The sequence below is a fragment of the Oncorhynchus keta genome, chromosome 1, assembly GCF_023373465.1.
Source record: "Oncorhynchus keta strain PuntledgeMale-10-30-2019 chromosome 1, Oket_V2, whole genome shotgun sequence".
NCBI classification, from domain to species: domain Eukaryota; kingdom Metazoa; phylum Chordata; class Actinopteri; order Salmoniformes; family Salmonidae; genus Oncorhynchus; species Oncorhynchus keta.
The window spans coordinates 61,286,475-61,311,875 of NC_068421.1; the positions used below are offsets into that span (position 1 = coordinate 61,286,475).

Sequence of the window (25,401 nt, forward strand, 5' to 3'; positions counted from 1 at the left end):
CCTCCTCCTCCTCCTCTTACCTGACCAGTGTCTGGTTGTGCAGGTCACAAACCATGATGTTTCCACCCTATACCCCTCCTAACCACCTCCTCCTCTTACCTGACCAGGGTCTGGTTGTGCAGGTCCCAGACTACAATGTTTCCGTCGCTGCAGCAGGAGAAGCAGACCTTGTTGTCAGGGGAGATGGCCAGAGCATAGCAGGCCGGAGCAGAAGACGTCAACTCTGCCTTGATGCGGGGAGTAGGTGTGGCCAAATCCCAGATTGACAACGTGCTGGCCTCACCTCCAACAATGAGGGTCCGCCCATCAGGGAGAATCTTACATGAGCGGATGTAGTTATCCCTGTTCTGATTGGTGTGAAGAGAGAACATGTGTATTGGACTGGCAAAACAAGCAATATTATTGGTTAAGCCTTTTAAAGTGTGTGTCCACTCACCAGACAGTCGAGCTGGGCCATGGCACTCTTGCTGCCAGGCTGGCTGATGTCCCACACCTTGACACAGCCCTTGCCGCCGGTGTAGACGTGGCGTGTGGAGGTGCTGATGGTGACGGCACACACCACCTCTCCGTGGTTCAGAGTGTGGATCTGACGGGCATGTCGTGGGATGCCCGGGCCCAGCAGAGCATCCGGAGGGAAAGGAACTGGCTGCATCTGTCCATCCGCACTGACGTGGAAAGAGTAAGCACTGGAGAGAGGGAGAAGGGAGAGAATGGACAGAGTAAGCACTAGAGAGAGGGAGAAGGGAGAGAATGGACATAGTAAGCACTAGAGAGGGAGAGGGGAGAGAATGGACAGAGTAAGCACTGGAGAGAGGGAGAAGGGAGAGAATGGACAGAGTAAGCACTGGAGAGAGGGAGAGGGGAGAGAATGGACAGAGTAAGCACTAGAGAGAGGGAGAGGGGAGAGAATGGACAGAGTAAGCACTAGAGAGAGGGAGAGGGGAGAGAATGGACAGAGTAAGCACTAGAGAGAGGGAGAAGGGAGAGAATGGACAGAGTAAGCACTAGAGAGAGGGAGAAGGGAGAGAATGGACAGAGTAAGCACTGGAGAGAGGGAGAAGGGAGAGAATGGACAGAGTAAGCACTGGAGAGAGGGACAAGGGAGAGAATAGACAGAGTAAGCACTGGAGAGAGGGAGAAGGGAGAGAATGGACAGAGTAAGCACTGGAGAGAGGGAGAGGGGAGAGAATGATTGACAGAGTAAGCACTGGAGAGAGGGAGAAGGGAGAGAATGGACAGAGTACGCACTGGAGAGAGGGAGAAGGGAGAGAATGGACAGAGTAAGCACTGGAGAGAGGGAGAGAATGGACAGAGTAAGCACTGGAGAGGGGAGAGAATGGACAGAGTAAGCACTGGGGAGAGGGGAGAGAATGGAAAGAGTAAGCACTGGAGAGAGGGAGAAGGGAGAGAATGGACAGAGTGAGCACTGGAGAGAGGAGAGAATGGACAGAGTAAGCACTGGAGAGAGGGAGAAAATGGTGGACAGAGTAAGCACTGAAGAGAGGGAGAAGGGAGACAATGGTGGACAGAGTAAGCACTGGAGAGAGGGAGAAGGGAGAGAATGGACAGAGTAAGCACTGGAAAGAGGGAGAAGGGAGAGAATGGAAAGAGTAAGCACTGGAGAGAGGGAGAAGGGAGAGCATGGACAGAGTAAGCACTGGAGAGAGGAGAGAATGGACAGAGTAAGCACTGGAGAGAGGGAGAAGGGAGAGAATGGACAGAGTAAGCACTGGAGAGAGGGAGAGGGGAGAGAATGGACAGAGTAAGCACTGGAGAGAGGGAGAAGGGAGAGAATGGACAGAGTAAGCACTGGAGAGAGGGAGAAGGGAGGGAATGGACAGAGTAAGCACTGGAGAGAGGGAGAAGGGAGAGAATGGACAGAGTAAGCACTGGAGAGAGGGAGAAAATGGTGGACAGAGTAAGCACTGGAGAGAGGGAGAAGGGAGAGAATGGAAGAGCAAGCACTGGAGAGAGGGAGAAGCGAGAGAATGGACAGAGTACGCACTGGAGAGAGGGAGAAGGGAGAGAATGGACAGAGTAAGCACTGGAGAGAGGGAGAAGGGAGAGAATGGACAGTGTAAGCACTGGAGAGAGGGAGAGGGGAGAGAATGGACAGAGTAAGCACTGGAGAGAGGGAGAAGGGTGAGAATGGACAGAGTAAGCATTGGAGAGAGGGAGAAGGGAGAGAATGGTGGACAGAGTAAGCACTGGAGAGAGGGAGAAGGGAGAGAATGGCAGACAGAGTAAGCACTGGAGAGAGGGAGAAGGGAGAGAATGGAAGAGCAAGCACTGGAGAGAGGGAGAAGGGAGAGAATGGACAGAGGGGAGAGAATGGACAGAGTAAGCATTGGAGAGAGGGAGAAGGGTGAGAATGGACAGAGTAAGCACTGGAGAGAGGGAGAAGGGAGAGAATGGACAGAGTAAGCACTGGAGAGAGGGAGACGGGAGAGAATGGACAGAGTAAGCACTGGAGAGAGGGAGAAGGGTGAGAATGGACAGAGTAAGCACTGGAGAGAGGGAGAAGGGAGAATGGACAGAGTAAGCACTGGAGAGAGGGAGAGGGGAGATAATGGTGGACAGAGTAAGCACTGGAGAGAGGGAGAAGGGAGAGAATGGTGGACAGAGTAAGCACGGGAGAGAGGGAGAAGGGAGAGAATGGTGGACAGAGTAAGCACTGGAGAGAGGGAGAAGGGAGAGACTGGACAGAGTAAGCACTGGAGAGAGGGAGAAGGGAGAGAATGGACAGAGTCAGCACTGGAAAGAGGGAGAAGGGGGAGAATGGAAATATTTAGCACTGGAAAGAGGGAGAAGGGAGAGAATGGACAGAGTAAGCACTGGAGAGAGGGAGAAGGGAGGGAATGGACAGAGTAAGCACTGGAGAGAGGGAGAAGGGAGAGAATGGACAGAGTAAGCACTGGAGAGAGGGAGAAAATGGTGGACAGAGTAAGCACTGGAGAGAGGGAGAAGGGAGAGAATGGTGGACAGAGTAAGCACTGGAGAGAGGGAGAAGGGAGATAATGGAAGAGCAAGCACTGGAGAGAGGGAGAAGGGAGAGAATGGACAGAGTCAGCACTGGAAAGAGGGAGAAGGGAGAGAATGGTGGACAGAGTAAGCACTGGAGAGAGGGAGAAGGGAGAGACTGGACAGAGTAAGCACTGGAGAGAGGGAGAAGGGAGAGAATGGACAGAGTCAGCACTGGAAAGAGGGAGAAGGGGGAGAATGGAAATATTTAGCACTGGAAAGAGGGAGAAGGGAGAGAATGGAAAGAGTAAGCACTGTAGAGAGGGAGAAGGGAGAGAATGGACAGAATAAGCACTGGAGAGAGGGAGAAGGGAGGGAATGGACAGAGTAAGCACTGGAGAGAGGGAGAAGGGAGAGAATGGACAGAGTCAGCACTGGAAAGAGGGAGAAGGGGGAGAATGGAAATATTTAGCACTGGAAAGAGGGAGAAGGGAGAGAATGGAAAGAGTAAGCACTGTAGAGAGGGAGAAGGGAGAGAATGGACAGAATAAGCACTGGAGAGAGGGAGAAGGGAGGGAATGGACAGAGTAAGCACTGGAGAGAGGGAGAAGGGAGAGAATGGACAGAGTAAGCACTGGAGAGAGGGAGAAAATGGTGGACAGAGTAAGCACTGGAGAGAGGGAGAAGGGAGAGAATGGTGGACAGAGTAAGCACTGGAGAGAGGGAGAAGGGAGATAATGGAAGAGCAAGCACTGGAGAGAGGGAGAAGGGAGAGAATGGACAGAGTCAGCACTGGAAAGAGGGAGAAGGGGGAGAATGGAAATATTTAGCACTGGAAAGAGGGAGAAGGGAGAGAATGGAAAGAGTAAGCACTGGAGAGAGGGAGAAGGGAGAGAATGGACAGTGTAAGCACTGGAGAGAGGGAGAGGGGAGAGAATGGACAGAGTAAGCACTGGAGAGAGGGAGAAGGGTGAGAATGGACAGAGTAAGCATTGGAGAGAGGGAGAAGGGAGATAATGGTGGACAGAGTAAGCACTGGAGAGAGGGAGAAGGGAGAGAATGGTGGACAGAGTAAGCACTGGAGAGAGGGAGAAGGGAGAGAATGGTGGACAGAGTAAGCACTGGAGAGAGGGAGAAGGGAGAGAATGGCAGACAGAGTAAGCACTGGAGAGAGGGAGAAGGGAGAGAATGGAAGAGCAAGCACTGGAGAGAGGGAGAAGGGAGAGAATGGACAGAGTAAGCACTGGAGAGAGGGAGAGGGGAGAGAATGGACAGAGTAAGCACTGGAGAGAGGGAGAAGGGTGAGAATGGACAGAGTAAGCACTGGAGAGAGGGAGAAGGGAGAGAATGGAAGAGCAAGCACTGGAGAGAGGGAGAAGGGAGAGAATGGACAAAGTAAGCACTGGAGAGAGGGAGAAGGGAGAGAATGGACAGAGTAAGCACCGGAGAGAGGGAGACGGGAGAGAATGGACAGAGTAAGCACTGGAGAGAGGGAGAAGGGTGAGAATGGACAGAGTAAGCACTGGAGAGAGGGAGAAGGGAGAATGGACAGAGTAAGCACTGGAGAGAGGGAGAAGGGAGAGAATGGACAGAGTCAGCACTGGAAAGAGGGAGAAGGGAGAGAATGGTGGACAGAGTAAGCACTGGAGAGAGGGAGAGGGGAGATAATGGTGGACAGAGTAAGCACTGGAGAGAGGGAGAAGGGAGAGAATGGTGGACAGAGTAAGCACTGGAGAGAGGGAGAAGGGAGAGAATGGTGGACAGAGTAAGCACTGGAGAGAGGGAGAAGGGAGAGACTGGACAGAGTAAGCACTGGAGAGAGGGAGAAGGGAGAGAATGGACAGAGTCAGCACTGGAAAGAGGGAGAAGGGGGAGAATGGAAATATTTAGCACTGGAAAGAGGGAGAAGGGAGAGAATGGAAAGAGTAAGCACTGGAGAGAGGGAGAAGGGAGAGAATGGTGGACAGAGTAAGCACTGGAGAGAGGGAGAAGGGAGAGAATGGTGGACAGAGTAAGCACTGGAGAGAGGGAGAAGGGAGAGAATGGACAGAGTAAGCACTGGAGAGAGGGAGAAGGGAGAGAATGGACAGAGTCAGCACTGGAAAGAGGGAGAAGGGAGAGAATGGTGGACAGAGTAAGCACTGGAGAGAGGGAGAGGGGAGATAATGGTGGACAGAGTAAGCACTGGAGAGAGGGAGAAGGGAGAGAATGGTGGACAGAGTAAGCACTGGAGAGAGGGAGAAGGGAGAGAATGGTGGACAGAGTAAGCACTGGAGAGAGGGAGAAGGGAGAGACTGGACAGAGTAAGCACTGGAGAGAGGGAGAAGGGAGAGAATGGACAGAGTCAGCACTGGAAAGAGGGAGAAGGGGGCGAATGGAAATATTTAGCACTGGAAAGAGGGAGAAGGGAGAGAATGGAAAGAGTAAGCACTGGAGAGAGGGAGAAGGGGGAGAATGGTGGACAGAGTAAGCACTGGAGAGAGGGAGAAGGGAGAGAATGGTGGACAGAGTAAGCACTGGAGAGAGGGAGAAGGGAGAGAATGGACAGAGTAAGCACTGGAGAGAGGGAGAAGGGAGGGAATGGACAGAGTAAGCACTGGAGAGAATGGACAGAGTAAGCACTGGAGAGAGGGAGAAAATGGTGGACAGAGTAAGCACTGGAGAGAGGGAGAAGGGAGAGAATGGTGGACAGAGTAAGCACTGGAGAGAGGGAGAAGGGAGATAATGGAAGAGCAAGCACTGGAGAGAGGGATAAGGGAGAGAGAATGGACAGAGTCAGCACTGGAAAGAGGGAGAAGGGGGAGAATGGAAATATTTAGCACTGGAAAGAGGGAGAAGGGAGAGAATGGAAAGAGTAAGCACTGGAGAGAGGGAGAGGGGAGATAATGGTGGACAGAGTAAGCACTGGAGAGAGGGAGAAGGGAGAGAATGGTGGACAGAGTAAGCACTGGAGAGAGGGAGAAGGGAGAGAATGGTGGACAGAGTAAGCACTGGAGAGAGGGAGAAGGGAGAGACTGGACAGAGTAAGCACTGGAGAGAGGGAGAAGGGAGAGAATGGACAGAGTCAGCACTGGAAAGAGGGAGAAGGGGGAGAATGGAAATATTTAGCACTGGAAAGAGGGAGAAGGGAGAGAATGGAAAGAGTAAGCACTGGAGAGAGGGAGAAGGGAGAGAATGGTGGACAGAGTAAGCACTGGAGAGAGGGAGAAGGGAGAGTGGTGGACAGAGTAAGCACTGGAGAGAGGGAGAAGGGAGAGAATGGTGGACAGAGTAAGCACTGGAGAGAGGGAGAAAATGGTGGACAGAGTAAGCACTGGAGAGAGGGAGAAAATGGTGGACAGAGTAAGCACTGGAGAGAGGGAGAAGGGAGAGAATGGTGGACAGAGTAAGCACTGGAGAGAGGGAGAAGGGAGATAATGGAAGAGCAAGCACTGGAGAGAGGGAGAAGGGAGATAATGGACAGAGCAAGCACTGGAGAGAGGGAGAAGGGAGAGAATGGACAGAGTCAGCACTGGAAAGAGGGAGAAGGGGGAGAATGGAAATATTTAGCACTGGAAAGAGGGAGAAGGGAGAATGGACAGAGTAAGCACTGGAGAGAGGGAGAGGGGAGATAATGGTGGACAGAGTAAGCACTGGAGAGAGGGAGAAGGGAGAGAATGGTGGACAGAGTAAGCACTGGAGAGAGGGAGAAGGGAGAGAATGGTGGACAGAGTAAGCACTGGAGAGAGGGAGAAGGGAGAGACTGGACAGAGTAAGCACTGGAGAGAGAGAGAGAAGGGAGAGAATGGACAGAGTCAGCACTGGAAAGAGGGAGAAGGGGGAGAATGGAAATATTTAGCACTGGAAAGAGGGAGAAGGGAGAGAATGGAAAGAGTAAGCACTGTAGAGAGGGAGAAGGGAGAGAATGGACAGAGTAAGCACTGGAGAGAGGGAGAAGGGAGGGAATGGACAGTGTAAGCACTGGAGAGAGGGAGAGGGGAGAGAATGGACAGAGTAAGCACTGGAGAGAGGGAGAAGGGTGAGAATGGACAGAGTAAGCATTGGAGAGAGGGAGAAGGGAGAGAATGGACAGAGTCAGCACTGGAAAGAGGGAGAAGGGGGAGAATGGAAATATTTAGCACTGGAAAGAGGGAGAATGGAGAGAATGGAAAGAGTAAGCACTGTAGAGAGGGAGAAGGGAGAGAATGGACAGAGTAAGCACTGGAGAGAGGGAGAAGGGAGGGAATGGACAGTGTAAGCACTGGAGAGAGGGAGAGGGGAGAGAATGGACAGAGTAAGCACTGGAGAGAGGGAGAAGGGAGAGAATGGACAGAGTAAGCACTGGAGAGAGGGAGAAAATGGTGGACAGAGTAAGCACTGGAGAGAGGGAGAAGGGAGAGAATGGTGGACAGAGTAAGCACTGGAGAGAGGGAGAAGGGAGATAATGGAAGAGCAAGCACTGGAGAGAGGGAGAAGGGAGAGAATGGACAGAGTCAGCACTGGAAAGAGGGAGAAGGGGAGAATGGAAATATGTAGCACTGGAAAGAGGGAGAAGGAGAGAATGGAAAGAGTAAGCACTGGAGAGAGGGAGAAGGAGAGAATGGACAGTGTAAGCACTGGAGAGAGGGAGAGGGGAGAGAATGGACAGAGTAAGCACTGGAGAGAGGGAGAAGGGTGAGAATGGACAGAGTAAGCATTGGAGAGAGGGAGAAGGGAGAGAATGGTGGACAGAGTAAGCACTGGAGAGAGGGAGAAGGGAGAGAATGGCGGACAGAGTAAGCACTGGAGAGAGGGAGAAGGGAGAGAATGGAAGAGCAAGCACTGGAGAGAGGGAGAAGGGAGAGAATGGACACAGTAAGCACTGGAGAGAGGGAGAGGGGAGAGAATGGACAGAGTAAGCACTGGAGAGAGGGAGAAGGGTGAGAATGGACAGAGTAAGCACTGGAGAGAGGGAGAAGGGAGAGAATGGAAGAGCAAGCACTGGAGAGAGGGAGAAGGGAGAGAATGGACAAAGTAAGCACTGGAGAGAGGGAGAAGGGAGAGAATGGACAGAGTAAGCACTGGAGAGAGGGAGACGGGAGAGAATGGACAGAGTAAGCACTGGAGAGAGGGAGAAGGGTGAGCATGGACAGAGTAAGCACTGGAGAGAGGGAGAAGGGAGAATGGACAGAGTAAGCACTGGAGAGAGGGAGAGGGGAGATAATGGTGGACAGAGTAAGCACTGGAGAGAGGGAGAAGGGAGAGAATGGTGGACAGAGTAAGCACTGGAGAGAGGGAGAAGGGAGAGAATGGTGGACAGAGTAAGCAGTGGAGAGAGGGAGAAGGGAGAGAATGGCGGACAGAGTAAGCACTGGAGAGAGGGAGAAGGGAGAGAATGCAAGAGCAAGCACTGGAGAGAGGGAGAAGGGAGAGAATGGACAGAGTAAGCACTGGAGAGAGGGAGAGGAGAGAGAATGGACAGAGTAAGCACTGGAGAGAGGGAGAAGGGTGAGAATGGACAGAGTAAGCACTGGAGAGAGGGAGAAGGGAGAGAATGGAAGAGCAAGCACTGGAGAGAGGGAGAAGGGAGAGAATGGACAAAGTAAGCACTGGAGAGAGGGAGAAGGGAGAGAATGGACAGAGTAAGCACTGGAGAGAGGGAGACGGGAGAGAATGGACAGAGTAAGCACTGGAGAGAGGGAGAAGGGTGAGAATGGACAGAGTAAGCACTGGAGAGAGGGAGAAGGGAGAATGGACAGAGTAAGCACTGGAGAGAGGGAGAGGGGAGATAATGGTGGACAGAGTAAGCACTGGAGAGAGGGAGAAGGGAGAGAATGGTGGACAGAGTAAGCACTGGAGAGAGGGAGAAGGGAGAGAATGGTGGACAGAGTAAGCACTGGAGAGAGGGAGAAGGGAGAGAATGGTGGACAGAGTAAGCACTGGAGAGAGGGAGAAGGGAGAGACTGGACAGAGTAAGCACTGGAGAGAGGGAGAAGGGAGAGAATGGACAGAGTCAGCACTGGAAAGAGGGAGAAGGGGGAGAATGGAAATATTTAGCACTGGAAAGAGGGAGAAGGGAGAGAATGGAAAGAGTAAGCACTGGAGAGAGGGAGAAGGGAGAGAATGGTGGACAGAGTAAGCACTGGAGAGAGGGAGAAGGGAGAGAATGGTGGACAGAGTAAGCACTGGAGAGAGGGAGAAGGGAGAGAATGACAGAGTAAGCACTGGAGAGAGGGAGAAGGGAGGGAATGGACAGAGTAAGCACTGGAGAGAGGGAGAATGGAGAGAATGGACAGAGTAAGCACTGGAGAGAGGGAGAAAATGGTGGACAGAGTAAGCACTGGAGAGAGGGAGAAGGGAGAGAATGGTGGACAGAGTAAGCACTGGAGAGAGGGAGAAGGGAGATAATGGAAGAGCAAGCACTGGAGAGAGGGATAAGGGAGAGAATGGACAGAGTCAGCACTGGAAAGAGGGAGAAGGGGGAGAATGGAAATATTTAGCACTGGAAAGAGGGAGAAGGGAGAGAATGGAAAGAGTAAGCACTGTAGAGAGGGAGAAGGGAGAGAATGGACAGAGTAAGCACTGGAGAGAGGGAGAAGGGAGGGAATGGACAGTGTAAGCACTGGAGAGAGGGAGAGGGGAGAGAATGGACAGAGTAAGCACTGGAGAGAGGGAGAAGGGAGAGAATGGACAGAGTAAGCACTGGAGAGAGGGAGAAAATGGTGGACAGAGTAAGCACTGGAGAGAGGGAGAAGGGAGATAATGGAAGAGCAAGCACTGGAGAGAGGGAGAAGGGAGAGAATGGACAGAGTCAGCACTGGAAAGAGGGAGAAGGGGGAGAATGGAAATATTTAGCACTGGAAAGAGGGAGAAGGGAGAGAATGGAAAGAGTAAGCACTGGAGAGAGGGAGAAGGGAGAGAATGGAAAGAGTAAGCACTGGAGAGAGGGAGAAGGGAGAGAATGGACAGTGTAAGCACTGGAGAGAGGGAGAGGGGAGAGAATGGACAGAGTAAGCACTGGAGAGAGGGAGAAGGGTGAGAATGGACAGAGTAAGCATTGGAGAGAGGGAGAAGGGAGAGAATGGTGGACAGAGTAAGCACTGGAGAGAGGGAGAAGGAGAGAATGGCGGACAGAGTAAGCACTGGAGAGAGGGAGAAGGGAGAGAATGGAAGAGCAAGCACTGGAGAGAGGGAGAAGGGAGAGAATGGACACAGTAAGCACTGGAGAGAGGGAGAGGGGAGAGAATGGACAGAGTAAGCACTGGAGAGAGGGAGAAGGGTGAGAATGGACAGAGTAAGCACTGGAGAGAGGGAGAAGGGAGAGAATGGAAGAGCAAGCACTGGAGAGAGGGAGAAGGAGAGAATGGACAAAGTAAGCACTGGAGAGAGGGAGAAGGAGATAATGGACAGAGTAAGCACTGGAGAGAGGGAGAAGGGTGAGCATGGACAGAGTAAGCACTGGAGAGAGGGAGAAGGGAGAATGGACAGAGTAAGCACTGGAGAGAGGGAGAAGGAGAGAATGGTGGACAGAGTAAGCACTGGAGAGAGGGAGAAGGGAGAGAATGGTGGACAGAGTAAGCAGTGGAGAGAGGGAGAAGGGAGAGAATGGCGGACAGAGTAAGCACTGGAGAGAGGGAGAAGGGAGAGAATGGAAGAGCAAGCACTGGAGAGAGGGAGAAGGGAGAGAATGGACAGAGTAAGCACTGGAGAGAGGGAGAGGGGAGAGAATGGACAGAGTAAGCACTGGAGAGAGGGAGAAGGGTGAGAATGGACAGAGTAAGCACAGGAGAGAGGGAGAAGGGAGAGAATGGAAGAGCAAGCACTGGAGAGAGGGAGAAGGAGAGAATGGACAAAGTAAGCACTGGAGAGAGGGAGAAGGAGAGAATGGACAGAGTAAGCACTGGAGAGAGGGAGACGGGAGAGAATGGACAGAGTAAGCACTGGAGAGAGGGAGAAGGGTGAGAATGGACAGAGTAAGCACTGGAGAGAGGGAGAAGGAGAATGGACAGAGTAAGCACTGGAGAGAGGGAGAGGGAGATAATGGTGGACAGAGTAAGCACTGGAGAGAGGGAGAAGGGAGAGAATGGTGGACAGAGTAAGCACTGGAGAGAGGGAGAAGGAGAGAATGGTGGACAGAGTAAGCACTGGAGAGAGGGAGAAGGAGAGAATGGTGGACAGAGTAAGCACTGGAGAGAGGGAGAAGGGAGAGAATGGACAGAGTCAGCACTGGAAAGAGGGAGAAGGGGGAGAATGGAAATATTTAGCACTGGAAAGAGGGAGAAGGGAGAGAATGGAAAGAGTAAGCACTGGAGAGAGGGAGAAGGGAGAGAATGGTGGACAGAGTAAGCACTGGAGAGAGGGAGAAGGGAGAGAATGGTGGACAGAGTAAGCACTGGAGAGAGGGAGAAGGGAGAGAATGGACAGAGTAAGCACTGGAGAGAGGGAGAAGGGAGGGAATGGACAGAGTAAGCACTGGAGAGAGGGAGAATGGAGAGAATGGACAGAGTAAGCACTGGAGAGAGGGAGAAAATGGTGGACAGAGTAAGCACTGGAGAGAGGGAGAAGGGAGAGAATGGTGGACAGAGTAAGCACTGGAGAGAGGGAGAAGGGAGATAATGGAAGAGCAAGCACTGGAGAGAGGGATAAGGGAGAGAATGGACAGAGTCAGCACTGGAAAGAGGGAGAAGGGGGAGAATGGAAATATTTAGCACTGGAAAGAGGGAGAAGGGAGAGAATGGAAAGAGTAAGCACTGGAGAGAGGGAGAGGGGAGATAATGGTGGACAGAGTAAGCACTGGAGAGAGGGAGAAGGGAGAGAATGGTGGACAGCGTAAGCACTGGAGAGAGGGAGAAGGGAGAGACTGGACAGAGTAAGCACTGGAGAGAGGGAGAAGGGAGAGAATGGACAGAGTCAGCACTGGAAAGAGGGAGAAGGGGGAGAATGGAAATATTTAGCACTGGAAAGAGGGAGAAGGGAGAGAATGGAAAGAGTAAGCACTGGAGAGAGGGAGAAGGGAGAGAATGGTGGACAGAGTAAGCACTGGGGAGAGGGAGAAGGGAGAGTGGTGGACAGAGTAAGCACTGGAGAGAGGGAGAAGGGAGAGAATGGTGGACAGAGTAAGCACTGGAGAGAGGGAGAAAATGGTGGACAGAGTAAGCACTGGAGAGAGGGAGAAGGGAGAGAATGGTGGACAGAGTAAGCACTGGAGAGAGGAAGAAGGGAGATAATGGAAGAGCAAGCACTGGAGAGAGGGAGAAGGGAGATAATGGACAGAGCAAGCACTGGAGAGAGGGAGAAGGGAGAGAATGGTGGACAGAGTAAGCACTGGAGAGAGGGAGAAGGGAGAGTGGTGGACAGAGTAAGCACTGGAGAGAGGGAGAAGGGAGAGAATGGTGGACAGAGTAAGCACTGGAGAGAGGGAGAAAATGGTGGACAGAGTAAGCACTGGAGAGAGGGAGAAGGAGAGAATGGTGGACAGAGTAAGCACTGGAGAGGGAGAAGGAGATAATGGAAGAGCAAGCACTGGAGAGAGGGAGAAGGAGATAATGGACAGAGCAAGCACTGGAGAGAGGGAGAAGGGAGAGAATGGACAGAGTAAGCACTGGAGAGAGGGAGAAGGAGAGAATGGACAGAGTAAGCACTGGAGAGAGGGAGAGGGGAGAGAATGGACAGAGTAAGCACTGGAGAGAGGGAGAAGGGAGAATGGACAGAGTAAGCACTGGAGAGAGGGAGAGGGGAGATAATGGTGGACAGAGGTAAGCACTGGAGAGAGGGAGAAGGGAGAGAATGGTGGACAGAGTAAGCACTGGAGAGAGGGAGAAGGGAGAGACTGGACAGAGTAAGCACTGGAGAGAGGGAGAAGGGAGAGAATGGAAAGAGTAAGCACTGGAGAGAGGGAGAAGGGAGAGAATCGACAGAGTCAGCACTGGAAAGAGGGAGAAGGGGGAGAATGGAAATATTTAGCACTGGAAAGAGGGAGAAGGGAGAGAATGGACAGAGTAAGCACTGGAGAGAGGGAGAAGGGAGGGAATGGACAGAGTAAGCACTGGAGAGAGGGAGAAGGGAGAGAATGGACAGAGTAAGCACTGGAGAGAGGGAGAAAATGGTGGACAGAGTAAGCACTGGAGAGAGGGAGAAGGGAGAGAATGGTGGACAGAGTAAGCACTGGAGAGAGGGAGAAGGGAGATAATGGAAGAGCAAGCACTGGAGAGAGGGATAAGGGAGAGAATGGAAAGAGTAAGCACTGGAGAGAGGGAGAAGGGAGAGAATCGACAGAGTCAGCACTGGAAAGAGGGAGAAGGGGGAGAATGGAAATATTTAGCACTGGAAAGAGGGAGAAGGGAGAGAATGGACAGAGTAAGCACTGGAGAGAGGGAGAAGGGAGGGAATGGACAGAGTAAGCACTGGAGAGAGGGAGAAGGGAGAGAATGGACAGAGTAAGCACTGGAGAGAGGGAGAAAATGGTGGACAGAGTAAGCACTGGAGAGAGGGAGAAGGGAGAGAATGGTGGACAGAGTAAGCACTGGAGAGAGGGAGAAGGAGATAATGGAAGAGCAAGCACTGGAGAGAGGGATAAGGGAGAGAATGGACAGAGTCAGCACTGGAAAGAGGGAGAAGGGGGAGAATGGAAATATTTAGCACTGGAAAGAGGGAGAAGGGAGAGAATGGAAAGAGTAAGCACTGGAGAGAGGGAGAAGGAGAGAATGGACAGTGTAAGCACTGGAGAGAGGGAGAGGGGAGAGAATGGACAGAGTAAGCACTGGAGAGAGGGAGAAGGGTGAGAATGGACAGAGTAAGCATTGGAGAGAGGGAGAAGGGAGAGAATGGTGGACAGAGTAAGCACTGGAGAGAGGGAGAAGGGAGAGAATGGCGGACAGAGTAAGCACTGGAGAGAGGGAGAAGGAGAGAATGGAAGAGCAAGCACTGGAGAGAGGGAGAAGGGAGAGAATGGACAAAGTAAGCACTGGAGAGAGGGAGAAGGGAGAGAATGGACAGAGCAAGCACTGGAGAGAGGGAGAAGGGAGAGAATGGACAGAGTAAGCACTGGAGAGAGGGAGAGGGGGAGAATGGACAGAGTAAGCACTGGAGAGAGGGAGAGGGGAGAATGGACAGAGGTAAGCACTGGAGAGAGGGAGAAGGGAGAGAGAATGGACAGAGTAAGCACTGGAGAGAGGGAGAAGGGAGAGACTGGACAAAGTAAGCACTGGAGAGAGGGAGAAGGAGAGAATGGAAAGAGTAAGCACTGGAGAGAGGGAGACGGGAGAGAATGGACAGAGTAAGCACTGGAGAGAGGGGAGGGTGAGAATGGACAGAGTAAGCACTGGAGAGAGGGAGAAGGGAGAATGGACAGGTAAGCACTGGAGAGAGGGAGGAGATAATGGTGGACAGAGTAAGCACTGGAGAGAGGGAGAAGGGAGAGAATGGTGGACAGAGTAAGCACTGGAGAGAGGGAGAAGGGAGAGAATGGTGGACAGAGTAAGCACTGGAGAGAGGGAGAAGGGAGAGAATGGTGGACAGAGTAAGCACTGGAGAGAGGGAGAAGGGAGAGACTGGACAGAGTAAGCACTGGAGAGAGGGAGAAGGGAGAGAATGGACAGAGTCAGCACTGGAAAGAGGGAGAAGGGGGAGAATGGAAATATTTAGCACTGGAAAGAGGGAGAAGGGAGAGAATGGAAAGAGTAAGCACTGGAGAGAGGGAGAAGGAGAGAATGGACAGAGTAAGCACTGGAGAGAGGGAGAAAGGAGAGAATGGTGGACAGAGTAAGCACTGGAGAGAGGGAGAAGGGAGAGAATGGACAGAGTAAGCACTGGAGAGAGGGAGAAGGGAGGGAATGGACAGAGTAAGCACTGAGAGAGGGAGAATGGAGAGAATGGACAGAGTAAGCACTGGAGAGAGGGAGAAAATGGTGGACAGAGTAAGCACTGGAGAGAGGGAGAAGGGAGAGAATGGTGGACAGAGTAAGCACTGGAGAGAGGGAGAAGGAGATAATGGAAGAGCAAGCACTGAGAGAGGGATAAGGAGAGAATGGACAGAGTCAGCACTGGAAAGAGGGAGAAGGGGGAGAATGGAAATATTTAGCACTGGAAAGAGGGAGAAGGAGAGAATGGAAAGAGTAAGCACTGGAGAGAGGAGAGGGGAGATAATGGTGGACAGAGTAAGCACTGGAGAGAGGGAGAAGGAGAGAATGGTGGACAGCGTAAGCACTGGAGAGAGGGAGAAGGAGAGACTGGACAGAGTAAGCACTGGAGAGAGGGAGAAGGGAGAGAATGGACAGAGTCAGCACTGGAAAGAGGGAGAAGGGGGAGAATGGAAATATTTAGCACTGGAAAGAGGGAGAAGGGAGAGAATGGAAAGAGTAAGCACTGGAGAGAGGGAGAAGGGAGAGAATGGTGGACAGAGTAAGCACTGGGGAGAGGGAGAAGGGAGAGTGGTGGACAGAGTAAGCACTGGAGAGAGGGAGAAGGGAGAGAATGGTGGACAGAGTAAGCACTGGAGAGAGGGAGAAAATGGTGGACAGAGTAAGCACTGGAGAGAGGGAGAAGGGAGAGAATGGTGGACAGAGTAAGCACTGGAGAGAGGGAGAAGGGAGATAATGGGAGAGAAGGAGAAGGAGATAATGGACAGAGCAAGCACTGGAGAGAGGGAGAAGGGAGAATGGTGGACAGAGTAAGCACTGGAGAGAGGGAGAAGGAGAGTGGTGGACAGAGTAAGCACTGGAGAGAGGGAGAAGGGAGAGAATGGTGGACAGAGTAAGCACTGGAGAGAGGGAGAAAATGGTGGACAGAGTAAGCACTGGAGAGAGGGAGAAGGGAGAGAATGGTGGACAGAGTAAGCACTGGAGAGAGGGAGAAGGAGATAATGGAAGAGCAAGCACTGAGAGAGGGAGAAGGAGATAATGGACAGAGGACTGAGAGAGGGAGAAGGGAGAGAATGGACAGAGTCAGCACTGGAGAAGGGAGAAGGGAGAGAATGGACAGAGAATGGAAATGGACAGATTTAGCACTGGAGAGAGGGAGAAGGGAGAATGGACAGAGTAAGCACTGGAGAGAGGGAGAGGGGAGATAATGGTGGACAGAGTAAGCACTGGAGAGAGGGAGAAGGGAGAGAATGGTGGACAGAGTAAGCACTGGAGAGAGGGAGAAGGGAGAGACTGACAGAGTAAGCACTGGAGAGAGGGAGAAGGGAGAGAATCGACAGAGTCAGCACTGGAAAGAGGGAGAAGGGGGAGAATGGAAATATTTAGCACTGGAAAGAGGGAGAAGGAGAGAATGGACAGAGTAAGCACTGGAGAGAGGGAGAAGGGAGGGAATGGACAGAGTAAGCAGAGGAGGGAGAAGGGAGAGAATGGACAGAGTAAGCACTGGAGAGAGGGAGAAAATGGTGGACAGAGTAAGCACTGGAGAGAGGGAGAAGGAGAGAATGGTGGACAGAGTAAGCACTGGAGAAGGGAGATAATGGAAGAGAAGGAGAGAGGGATGGAGAGAATGGACAGAGTCAGCACTGGAAAGAGGGAGAAGGGGGAGAATGGAAATATTTAGCACTGGAAAGAGGGAGAAGGGAGAGAATGGACAGAGTAAGCACTGGAGAGAGGGAGGGAGAATGGGAGAGCACTGGAGAGAGGGAGAAAATGGTGGACAGAGTAAGCACTGGAGAGAGGGGAGGGAGAGAATGGTGGACAGAGTAAGCACTGGAGAGAGGGAGAAGGGAGATAATGGAAGAGCAAGCACTGGAGAGAGGGAGGGAGAAGGACAGAGCAAGCACTGAGAATGGACAGAGTAAGCACTGGAGAGAGGGAGAAGGGAGAGAATGGACAGAGTAAGCACTGGAGAGAGGGAGAGGGAGAGAATGGACAGAGTAAGCACTGGAGAGAGGGAGAAGGGAGAATGGACAGAGTAAGCACTGGAGAGAGGGAGAGGGAGATAATGGTGGACAGAGGTAAGCACTGGAGAGAGGGAGAAGGGAGAGTGGTGGACAGAGTAAGCACTGGAGAGAGGGAGAAGGGAGAGAATGGTGGACAGAGTAAGCACTGAGAGAGGGAGAAAATGGTGGACAGAGTAAGCACTGGAGAGAGGGAGAAGGGAGAGAATGGTGGACAGAGTAAGCACTGGAGAGAGGGAGAAGGAGAGAATGGTGGACAGAGTAAGCACTGGAGAGAGGGAGAAGGGAGAGTGGTGGACAGAGTAAGCACTGGAGAGAGGGAGAAGGGAGAGAATGGTGGACAGAGTAAGCACTGGAGAGAGGGAGAAAATGGTGGACAGAGTAAGCACTGGAGAGAGGGAGAAGGGAGAGAATGGTGGACAGAGTAAGCACTGGAGAGAGGGAGAAGGGAGATAATGGAAGAGCAAGCACTGGAGAGAGGGAGAAGGGAGATAATGGACAGAGCAAGCACTGGAGAGAGGGAGAAGGGAGAGAATGGACAGAGTAAGCACTGGAGAGAGGGAGAAGGGAGAGAATGGACAGAGTAAGCACTGGAGAGAGGGAGAGGGGAGAGAATGGACAGAGTAAGCACTGGAGAGAGGGAGAAGGGAGAATGGACAGAGTAAGCACTGGAGAGAGGGAGAGGGGAGATAATGGTGGACAGAGGTAAGCACTGGAGAGAGGGAGAAGGGAGAGAATGGTGGACAGAGTAAGCACTGGAGAGAGGGAGAAGGGAGAGACTGGACAGAGTAAGCACTGGAGAGAGGGAGAAGGGAGAGAATCGACAGAGTCAGCACTGGAAAGAGGGAGAAGGGGGAGAATGGAAATATTTAGCACTGGAAAGAGGGAGAAGGGAGAGAATGGACAGAGTAAGCACTGGAGAGAGGGAGAAGGGAGGGAATGGACAGAGTAAGCACTGGAGAGAGGGAGAAGGGAGAGAATGGACAGAGTAAGCACTGGAGAGAGGGAGAAAATGGTGGACAGAGTAAGCACTGGAGAGAGGGAGAAGGGAGAGAATGGTGGACAGAGTAAGCACTGGAGAGAGGGAGAAGGGAGATAATGGAAGAGCAAGCACTGGAGAGAGGGATAAGGGAGAGAATGGACAGAGTCAGCACTGGAAAGAGGGAGAAGGGGGAGAATGGAAATATTTAGCACTGGAAAGAGGGAGAAGGGAGAGAATGGAAAGAGTAAGCACTGGAGAGAGGGAGAAGGGAGAGAATGGACAGTGTAAGCACTGGAGAGAGGGAGAGGGGAGAGAATGGACAGAGTAAGCACTGGAGAGAGGGAGAAGGGTGAGAATGGACAGAGTAAGCATTGGAGAGAGGGAGAAGGGAGAGAATGGTGGACAGAGTAAGCACTGGAGAGAGGGAGAAGGGAGAGAATGGCGGACAGAGTAAGCACTGGAGAGAGGGAGAAGGGAGAGAATGGAAGAGCAAGCACTGGAGAGAGGGAGAAGGGAGAGAATGGACAGAGTAAGCACTGGAGAGAGGGAGAGGGGAGAGAATGGACAGAGTAAGCACTGGAGAGAGGGAGAAGGGTGAGAATGGACAGAGTAAGCACTGGAGAGAGGGAGAAGGGAGAGAATGGAAGAGCAAGCACTGGAGAGAGGGAGAAGGGAGAGAATGGACAAAGTAAGCACTGGAGAGAGGGAGAAGGGAGAGAATGGACAGAGTAAGCACTGGAGAGAGGGAGACGGGAGAGAATGGACAGAGTAAGCACTGGAGAGAGGGAGAAGGGAGAATGGACAGAGTAAGCACTGGAGAGAGGGAGAGGGGAGATAATGGTGGACAGAGGTAAGCACTGGAGAGAGGGAGAAGGGAGAGAATGGTGGACAGAGTAAGCACTGGAGAGAGGGAGAAGGGAGAGACTGGACAGAGTAAGCACTGGAGAGAGGGAGAAGGGAGAGAATGGAAAGAGTAAGCACTGGAGAGAGGGAGAAGGGAGAGAATCGACAGAGTCAGCACTGGAAAGAGGGAGAAGGGGGAGAATGGAAATATTAAGCACTGGAAAGAGGGAGAAGGGAGAGAATGGAAAGAGTAAGCACTGGAGAGAGGGAGAAGGGAGAGAATGGACAGAGTAAGCACTGGAGAGAGGGAGAAGGGAGAGAATGGACAGAGTTTCAACCACTACAATCTACATCTGTATATTATTACAAAAACTATGTGCTTGCTACTTGCTAAAACCTTGAAGACTGTCAACACTGTAATGGCATTAGAAGTTGAGAAAAGGTCTTCTAGTACAGAGTGTTATTTGTGATGGGAGAGTTTGCGGCTTGCTCCCGCTATAACAACAACAGCCATCTTTCTTTCTGTCTGGATAGATTTAGATGGAGGAGAAGAGAGACGTACGGTTTTCCCCCGGAGGATCCACCAGGCAGTGAGGAGGACAGCCCTGGGGCCCTGAGGTGGGACCGAGACTCATACGCCATCTGGAGAGACTAGGAGGACCAAGACATTAGGAGTTTACTAATAGAATCATCCTGTGTTGTAACAGTTTAAATCTCAGTAAATCCTCATCTCATCAAGTTGAGTGAAATCTTGACAATTCATCCAAAACAAGCTTCCAAACCAAATACTACTAAGAATCCATCTTCATCAAAAAAAATGTATTGTTTTAAATGAGTGGTGCACATCTTCGATCCTCTAGGCAACTGGTTTTCCTTCTTGCTTTCTAATTGAAAGCAATCTAATTGATTGACCTGGGTAACCAGGTGTGCACTCTAACTGGCGAATTAGAGACATAATTGATCAATTAAGTGCCAGGAAGAGACAAAGACTATAGATAATGTAGCCAGTAAGGTCTGCCGTTGTAGACAGGTGTTTTAAACAGAGAGACCAGTGATGCGTGGTATCTTACTCACCAAGGGGCTGCGGGTGTAGATGCCGGCGGAGGTGCTGATCTGGGGTGAGAGGGTCAGGGCAGCCCCGAAGCCCCCGGGACTAGCCAGCTCCCCGTTGAGGCCTGCGTGGGACACCACCCCAAAGTGAGCTGGGTATGAACCGGGGGGCACAGACAGGGGACTGCGGAGAGCTGGAGAGGGGGTGAGGGGGAGATGAGACCACACCTTACATTCCAGCGGGTAAGAAAGGCTTAGGGTGATGTCTAACTGCTAGAGATGTGTTGTCAACAATCAAGTTCATCTCGGTTTCTTATAGGCTACAATGCCGTCTTCATTGCTTTAGGCAGAATATGGCAGATGTGAGTACAATACGGGACCACAGGAGCATATCATCACAGTAGGTGTGGGATAATGGTACTATGATCAGATGGAAGGTATAATTATGGTATTACAGGGCTATATGATCACAGTAGGGTGATTTGAAGGTTTAACAGGGGTGCAAGGGTATAATAACAGGGGTAAAGACATAGGGTATGGCAGGCAGACAGGGGTGTCTGACTCACCCAGGGGGTCAGAGGAGGAGGCAGCCTTGCTGAGCAGACGGAGGCAGGATGTACTGGGGCCGGCGGGGCCAGGGGTAAGGGCCTCACGGTGAGAGGGGGACGGGGTGCTCGACTTAGACAACGGCGACCCAGACTTCTCCATCTGCAGAGAGGTAAAGAGATACTGTCAAACAAAGCACCGCCATACAGATACTGTAACCAAGTGATAAGTACTTTTAATTGGTGGATTTTGGCCACCATGTTAATGCTTGACAATGAATGTATCATACCTGTGCTGGGTCCTTGGCCTTGCCTGGGTTGGGGCTGTGTGGTGGTTGGGGGGAAGGGGCCTCCCCGGGGCTCCTGGGGGACCCTGGTAACTCCTTCCTCAGGGTAGGGGCCCGGTCCAGACCGTTCCCGTGGGGGGAGTGATGGGGGCTGCCCACGGGGGATGTGGGCTCCTGGAGACACACAGAGAGATATGGGAGACCAGATCACCCCCAAAAGCCATGCAAGAAGACAGTAGACTTCACATTGGCTGTGAAAAAAACAAAAACCCGTAAATATGTAACATTATAGACATTATAGATTATTATAGTATCTGTAAGGGTTTAAGCACAAGTGTGCATGAGGCCTGTGTATGGTACTGTAAGTCAAACTCAGCCGACTGTCTACCTCCCTGCCACAGCCACCTAAATAAAACCATTCCCATCTGCTCCCAGTGTGCTGCAGTCAGCACTTCTACTGTGTCTGAGCAGAGCAGAACACACATCCATAGACTGTTCTAGTATAGTCACCAGAGACACTCCCTCTCACACACCCATTAAGCACATTTGTCAAATTCTCCAATTGTTCTGTATTCACAAATCACACAAGAGACTTTCCTGCTTTTGTGCATTGTGCTGCGCAGTATCAAACACAGAAGGCTTAGATAAAACATATTTTGGTACACTGCGTGAGGTATTTAAAGAATTTAAACATTCTGAGGGCATAAATGGCTTTGCATAAATAAAGGAAGCACACTGCTGCCATCTGATGAAAGGAGGGGTGTGTGTGTGTGTTTATGTGTGCATGAGGTGTGTGTGTGTATATGTGGTTGTGTGTGTTCAGCAGGGAGACTGTACTCGGTAGGCGAGGAGAGAAAAGCAGCAAGCTAGCTCCCAATAATGTGCTTATATAATAATATTCACTATTTTCAAAATCCCGACGCAAGTGTCTTATTCTCCTATACTTAACCAGCCACAGTGAAACAACAGGGTCTTCGAGAGAGGAGACTCAGCTTTCCATTTGAACTATGTTCTATTGGCTAGGGAGGGTCTGGTCAATACGGACCGGTTTCAGCCAGTATAGCTACAGTAGTTATATATGACTCATTGTTTGTTTTTCCGCAGCAGTATCGGATGCTGATTTAAGGTCAGTTTAGCGTTCTCTCTCTGATGGTTGACTGGGGTCAGGGTAAGCTGATCCTAGATCTGTGCCGATGGTTGACAAACACACTTACCTCGTTAGAGACATCCACAACCAGGTTGTCCTCACTCTTGTCTCCATCACTGTCCTGTGAGACAGAGGAGAGAGGAGAATGTCAGAAACACAAACATTCTCTACCACATAAACATTGCCCACAGCTCACTCCCTCACTATGTCAGGCACACACAACCTCTCTCACTCTGTTTGGCCATATCACTGCTTTACTCCTCTCTCTCCCTCCCTCTTTATCTCTGGGACTACGGGTGACAGCGATGGCACTTAGTCACCATGGCAACAACTCTTTGATGTGATCATGGCATGATATTCCTATTGACATCACGTGAAGTGACATCACCCCCTAATTGTATTGAGCCAGATCAGGGCCACGGTGGAGATAAGACTATTTCTGGACATATACAGACCGGAAAAAAACAACCATTATGTAGTACAGAGAGGCTGATGATCAACAGAGCTCACAACACCTCCCTTTACGAGAGGCTACACTGATGTGATGTGTGAGGCAGTTCTCATACCGATGTGATGTGTGAGGCAGTTCTCATACCGATGTGAAGTGTGAGGCAGTTCTCATACCGATGTGATGTGTGAGGCAGTTCTCATACCGATGTGATGTGTGAGCTAGTTCTCATACCAATGTGATGTGTGAGGCAGTTCTCATACCGATGTGATGTGTGAGGCAGTTCTCATACTGATGTGATGTGTGAGGCAGTTCTCATACTGATGTGATGTGTGAGGCAGTTCTCATACTGATGTGTGAGGCAATTCTCATACTGATGTGATGTGTGAGGCAGTTCTCATACCGATGTGATGTGTGAGCTAGTTCTCATACCGATGTGATGTGTGAGGCAGTTCTCATACCAATGTGATGTGTGAGGCAGTTCTCATACCGATGTGATGTGTGAGGCAGTTCTCATACTGATGTGACGTGTGAGGCAGTTCTCATACTGATGTGATGTGTGAGGCAGTTCTCATACCGATGTGATGTGTGAGGCAGTTCTCATACCGATGTGATGTGTGAGGCAGTTCTCATACCGATGTGATGTGTGAGCTAGTTCTCATACCGATGTGATGTGTAAGGCAGTTCTCATACCGATGTGATGTGTGAGGCAGTTCTCATACCGATGTGATGTGTGAGGCAGTTCTCATACTGATGTGATGTGTAAGGCAGTTCTCATACCGATGTGATGTGTGAGGCAGTTCTCATACTGATGTGACGTGTGAGGCAGTTCTCATACCGATGTGATGTGTGAGGCAGTTCTCATACCGATGTGATGTGTGAGGCAGTTCTCATACCGATGTGATGTGTGAGCTAGTTCTCATACCGATGTGATGTGTAAGGCAGTTCTCATACCGATGTGATGTGTGAGGCAGTTCTCATACCGATGTGATGTGTGAGGCAGTTCTCATACTGATGTGATGTGTGAGGCAGTTCTCATACTGATGTGATGTGTGAGGCAGTTCTCATACTGATGTGATGTGTGAGGCAGTTCTCATACTGATGTGATGTGTGAGGCAGTTCTCATACTGATGTGACGTGTGAGGCAGTTCTCATACTGATGTGATGTGTGAGGCAGTTCTCCTACTGATGTGATGTGTGAGGCAGTTCTCACACTGATGTGACGTGTGAGGCAGTTCTCCTACTGATGTGATGTGTGAGGCAGTTCTCACACTGATGTGATGTGTGAGGCAGTTCTCCTACTGATGTGATGTGTGAGGCAGTTCTCCTACTGATGTGATGTGTGAGGCAGTTCTCATACTGATGTGATGTGTGAGGCAGTTCTCATACTGATGTGATGTGTGAGGCAGTTCTCATACTGATGTGATGTGTGAGGCAGTTCTCATACTGATGTGATGTGTGAGGCAGTTCTCATACTGATGTGATGTGTGAGGCAGTTCTCCTACTGATGTGATGTGTGAGGCAGTTCTCACACTGATGTGACGTGTGAGGCAGTTCTCACACTGATGTGACGTGTGAGGCAGTTCTCATACTGATGTGACATGTGAGGCAGTTCTCATACTGATGTGATGTGTGAGGCAGTTCTCATACTGATGTGATGTGTGAGGCAGTTCTCATACTGGTGTGATGTGTGAGGCAGTTCTCATACTGGTGTGATGTGTGTATTTATGTCAATCAGAACACTCATTCCACAGAGCGAGAGAGATCATGTTCACTAGGGTTATCTATTTTGGTGATCAATCACTTCCAAGTTAAACACATATTTGACTGGTAGAAGGAGTGTGACCCCCGGTTAACCTGTGATGTCAGAGACACCGTTAATACTGCGGGTTTGATTGAATGGCGTACGTACGTAGTGAGGTGGGAGGGGCTCTTTGTCATCACAGCGCCTCCTCTTTGCATCCCCTCCCTGGGAGGAGGAGTACCCCCCCGACGGGCCCTGGCGCTCCTCCACCGGTTGGCTGTCTGTCGATGACACTGACTTACTCTGCACACACACACACACACAACAACAACACACACACACACACACACACATAAAAGCGAGAAAAACACACAGCAGATAAGTCATACAGAAAATGCAACCAAACAACACATTTCTGAATGTGTTATTATGAATTAACTTTCTCCCTGACACTGACAACTTCATGTAAAATATGACTCTGATCATTGTACAAGAAGCCCATTTTCTGGCTATTTATACCAGAAAGAGCGTGGTGGGACTCCCCATAATAGAGGAATAAAACATCAAAGTGGAGTATTATTTCTGGGCTCTATGTGGCATAACTCTATTCTCTTTCATCGGTTGACTCCTACGGAAAGTTCAGCTCCTTAGAACTGTAGAGGACACAGGAAGGAAGCTGGTTGGACGGACATGACCAGAACACACAAAGAACCACAGTTTTCTCAACAAACTCCCCAGTCTTCTCCTCCATCTCTCACTCCCCCTCTCCTTCTTCCCCTCACTTTCTCTTTCTTCCTCTCTATTTACAATTCAAAAATGTAATATTGGCACGACTTAACAAATACAAATTGATATGCATCTCTCCTACCTCCTTCCATCCATATTTTGAAGGACGTTAAATTCAAACCGGACCTCTTATCAGACCATTGGGTAAAGGGGTTAAGAAAATAAAGAAAAGGCTATTGCACACTTAAATCATTTAGACTTTTTAATAAAATAGACACAGTCAAATGTTCTCCTTTTTACTTGCTCCCCTCAGAGTACCCTCCCTATTTCCTTCTTTCTTTCTTCTCTCCTTCTATATCTCTCATTTCTTCTCTCAACTCCTCCCTCTTTATGTTATTATCAGAGTGAGTGTGAGTGAGGACAGCTGTCTAATAGTCTGGTCTGTCAGTTCCCTCAGTTCCAACACACCAAGGTTATATCTAAACCACAGAGTAAGAGACAGCCCCATGACCATCCTACTGGACCCATATCACCATAATATTATTGTCTCCATAGAACTGACCAGTGTTCTATTGGACCTTAGTCAAGGAACAATATCACTGTTCTACTGTTGTACTCGCTTTAATAATTCTAGTACTGTTTTTAAATTAATGGCAACTCTCCAACAAAACATACGTTTTTTTAGAGTTCCTCTTTAAAGAGACTCTTTCCCCCTCACTTTACATCACAGTCACATAAACACACACTCACACACAAGCACGCACGTACTGTATACACACGAAATGCACACACAAGCGCATGAACAAGCACACACACACACGTTGGGGTTAC

At 50.6% G+C, this 25,401-nt stretch overlaps 1 protein-coding gene across 4 annotated transcripts in view; it reads right to left on the bottom strand.

The window, feature by feature from the left end:
- The window catches only part of LOC118363036 (transducin-like enhancer protein 4), a 116,588-nt gene that overhangs the window by 27,158 nt on the left and 64,029 nt on the right, over positions 1-25,401 (bottom strand). For 3 of the 4 annotated variants that reach the window (XM_052457091.1, XM_052457092.1, XM_052457089.1), the window contains exons 9-16: positions 24,013-24,147; positions 21,720-21,773; positions 20,509-20,679; positions 20,240-20,381; positions 19,698-19,867; positions 19,186-19,274; positions 437-686; positions 100-347 (exon numbers count right to left, since the gene is read on the bottom strand). In XM_052457091.1, coding sequence (XP_052313051.1) covers positions 100-347; positions 437-686; positions 19,186-19,274; positions 19,698-19,867; positions 20,240-20,381; positions 20,509-20,679; positions 21,720-21,773; positions 24,013-24,147 — 1,259 coding nt within the window. The remainder of the gene's footprint in view (positions 1-99; positions 348-436; positions 687-19,185; positions 19,275-19,697; positions 19,868-20,239; positions 20,382-20,508; positions 20,680-21,719; positions 21,774-24,012; positions 24,148-25,401) is intronic. The other variant, XM_052457098.1, reaches the window with a different exon arrangement.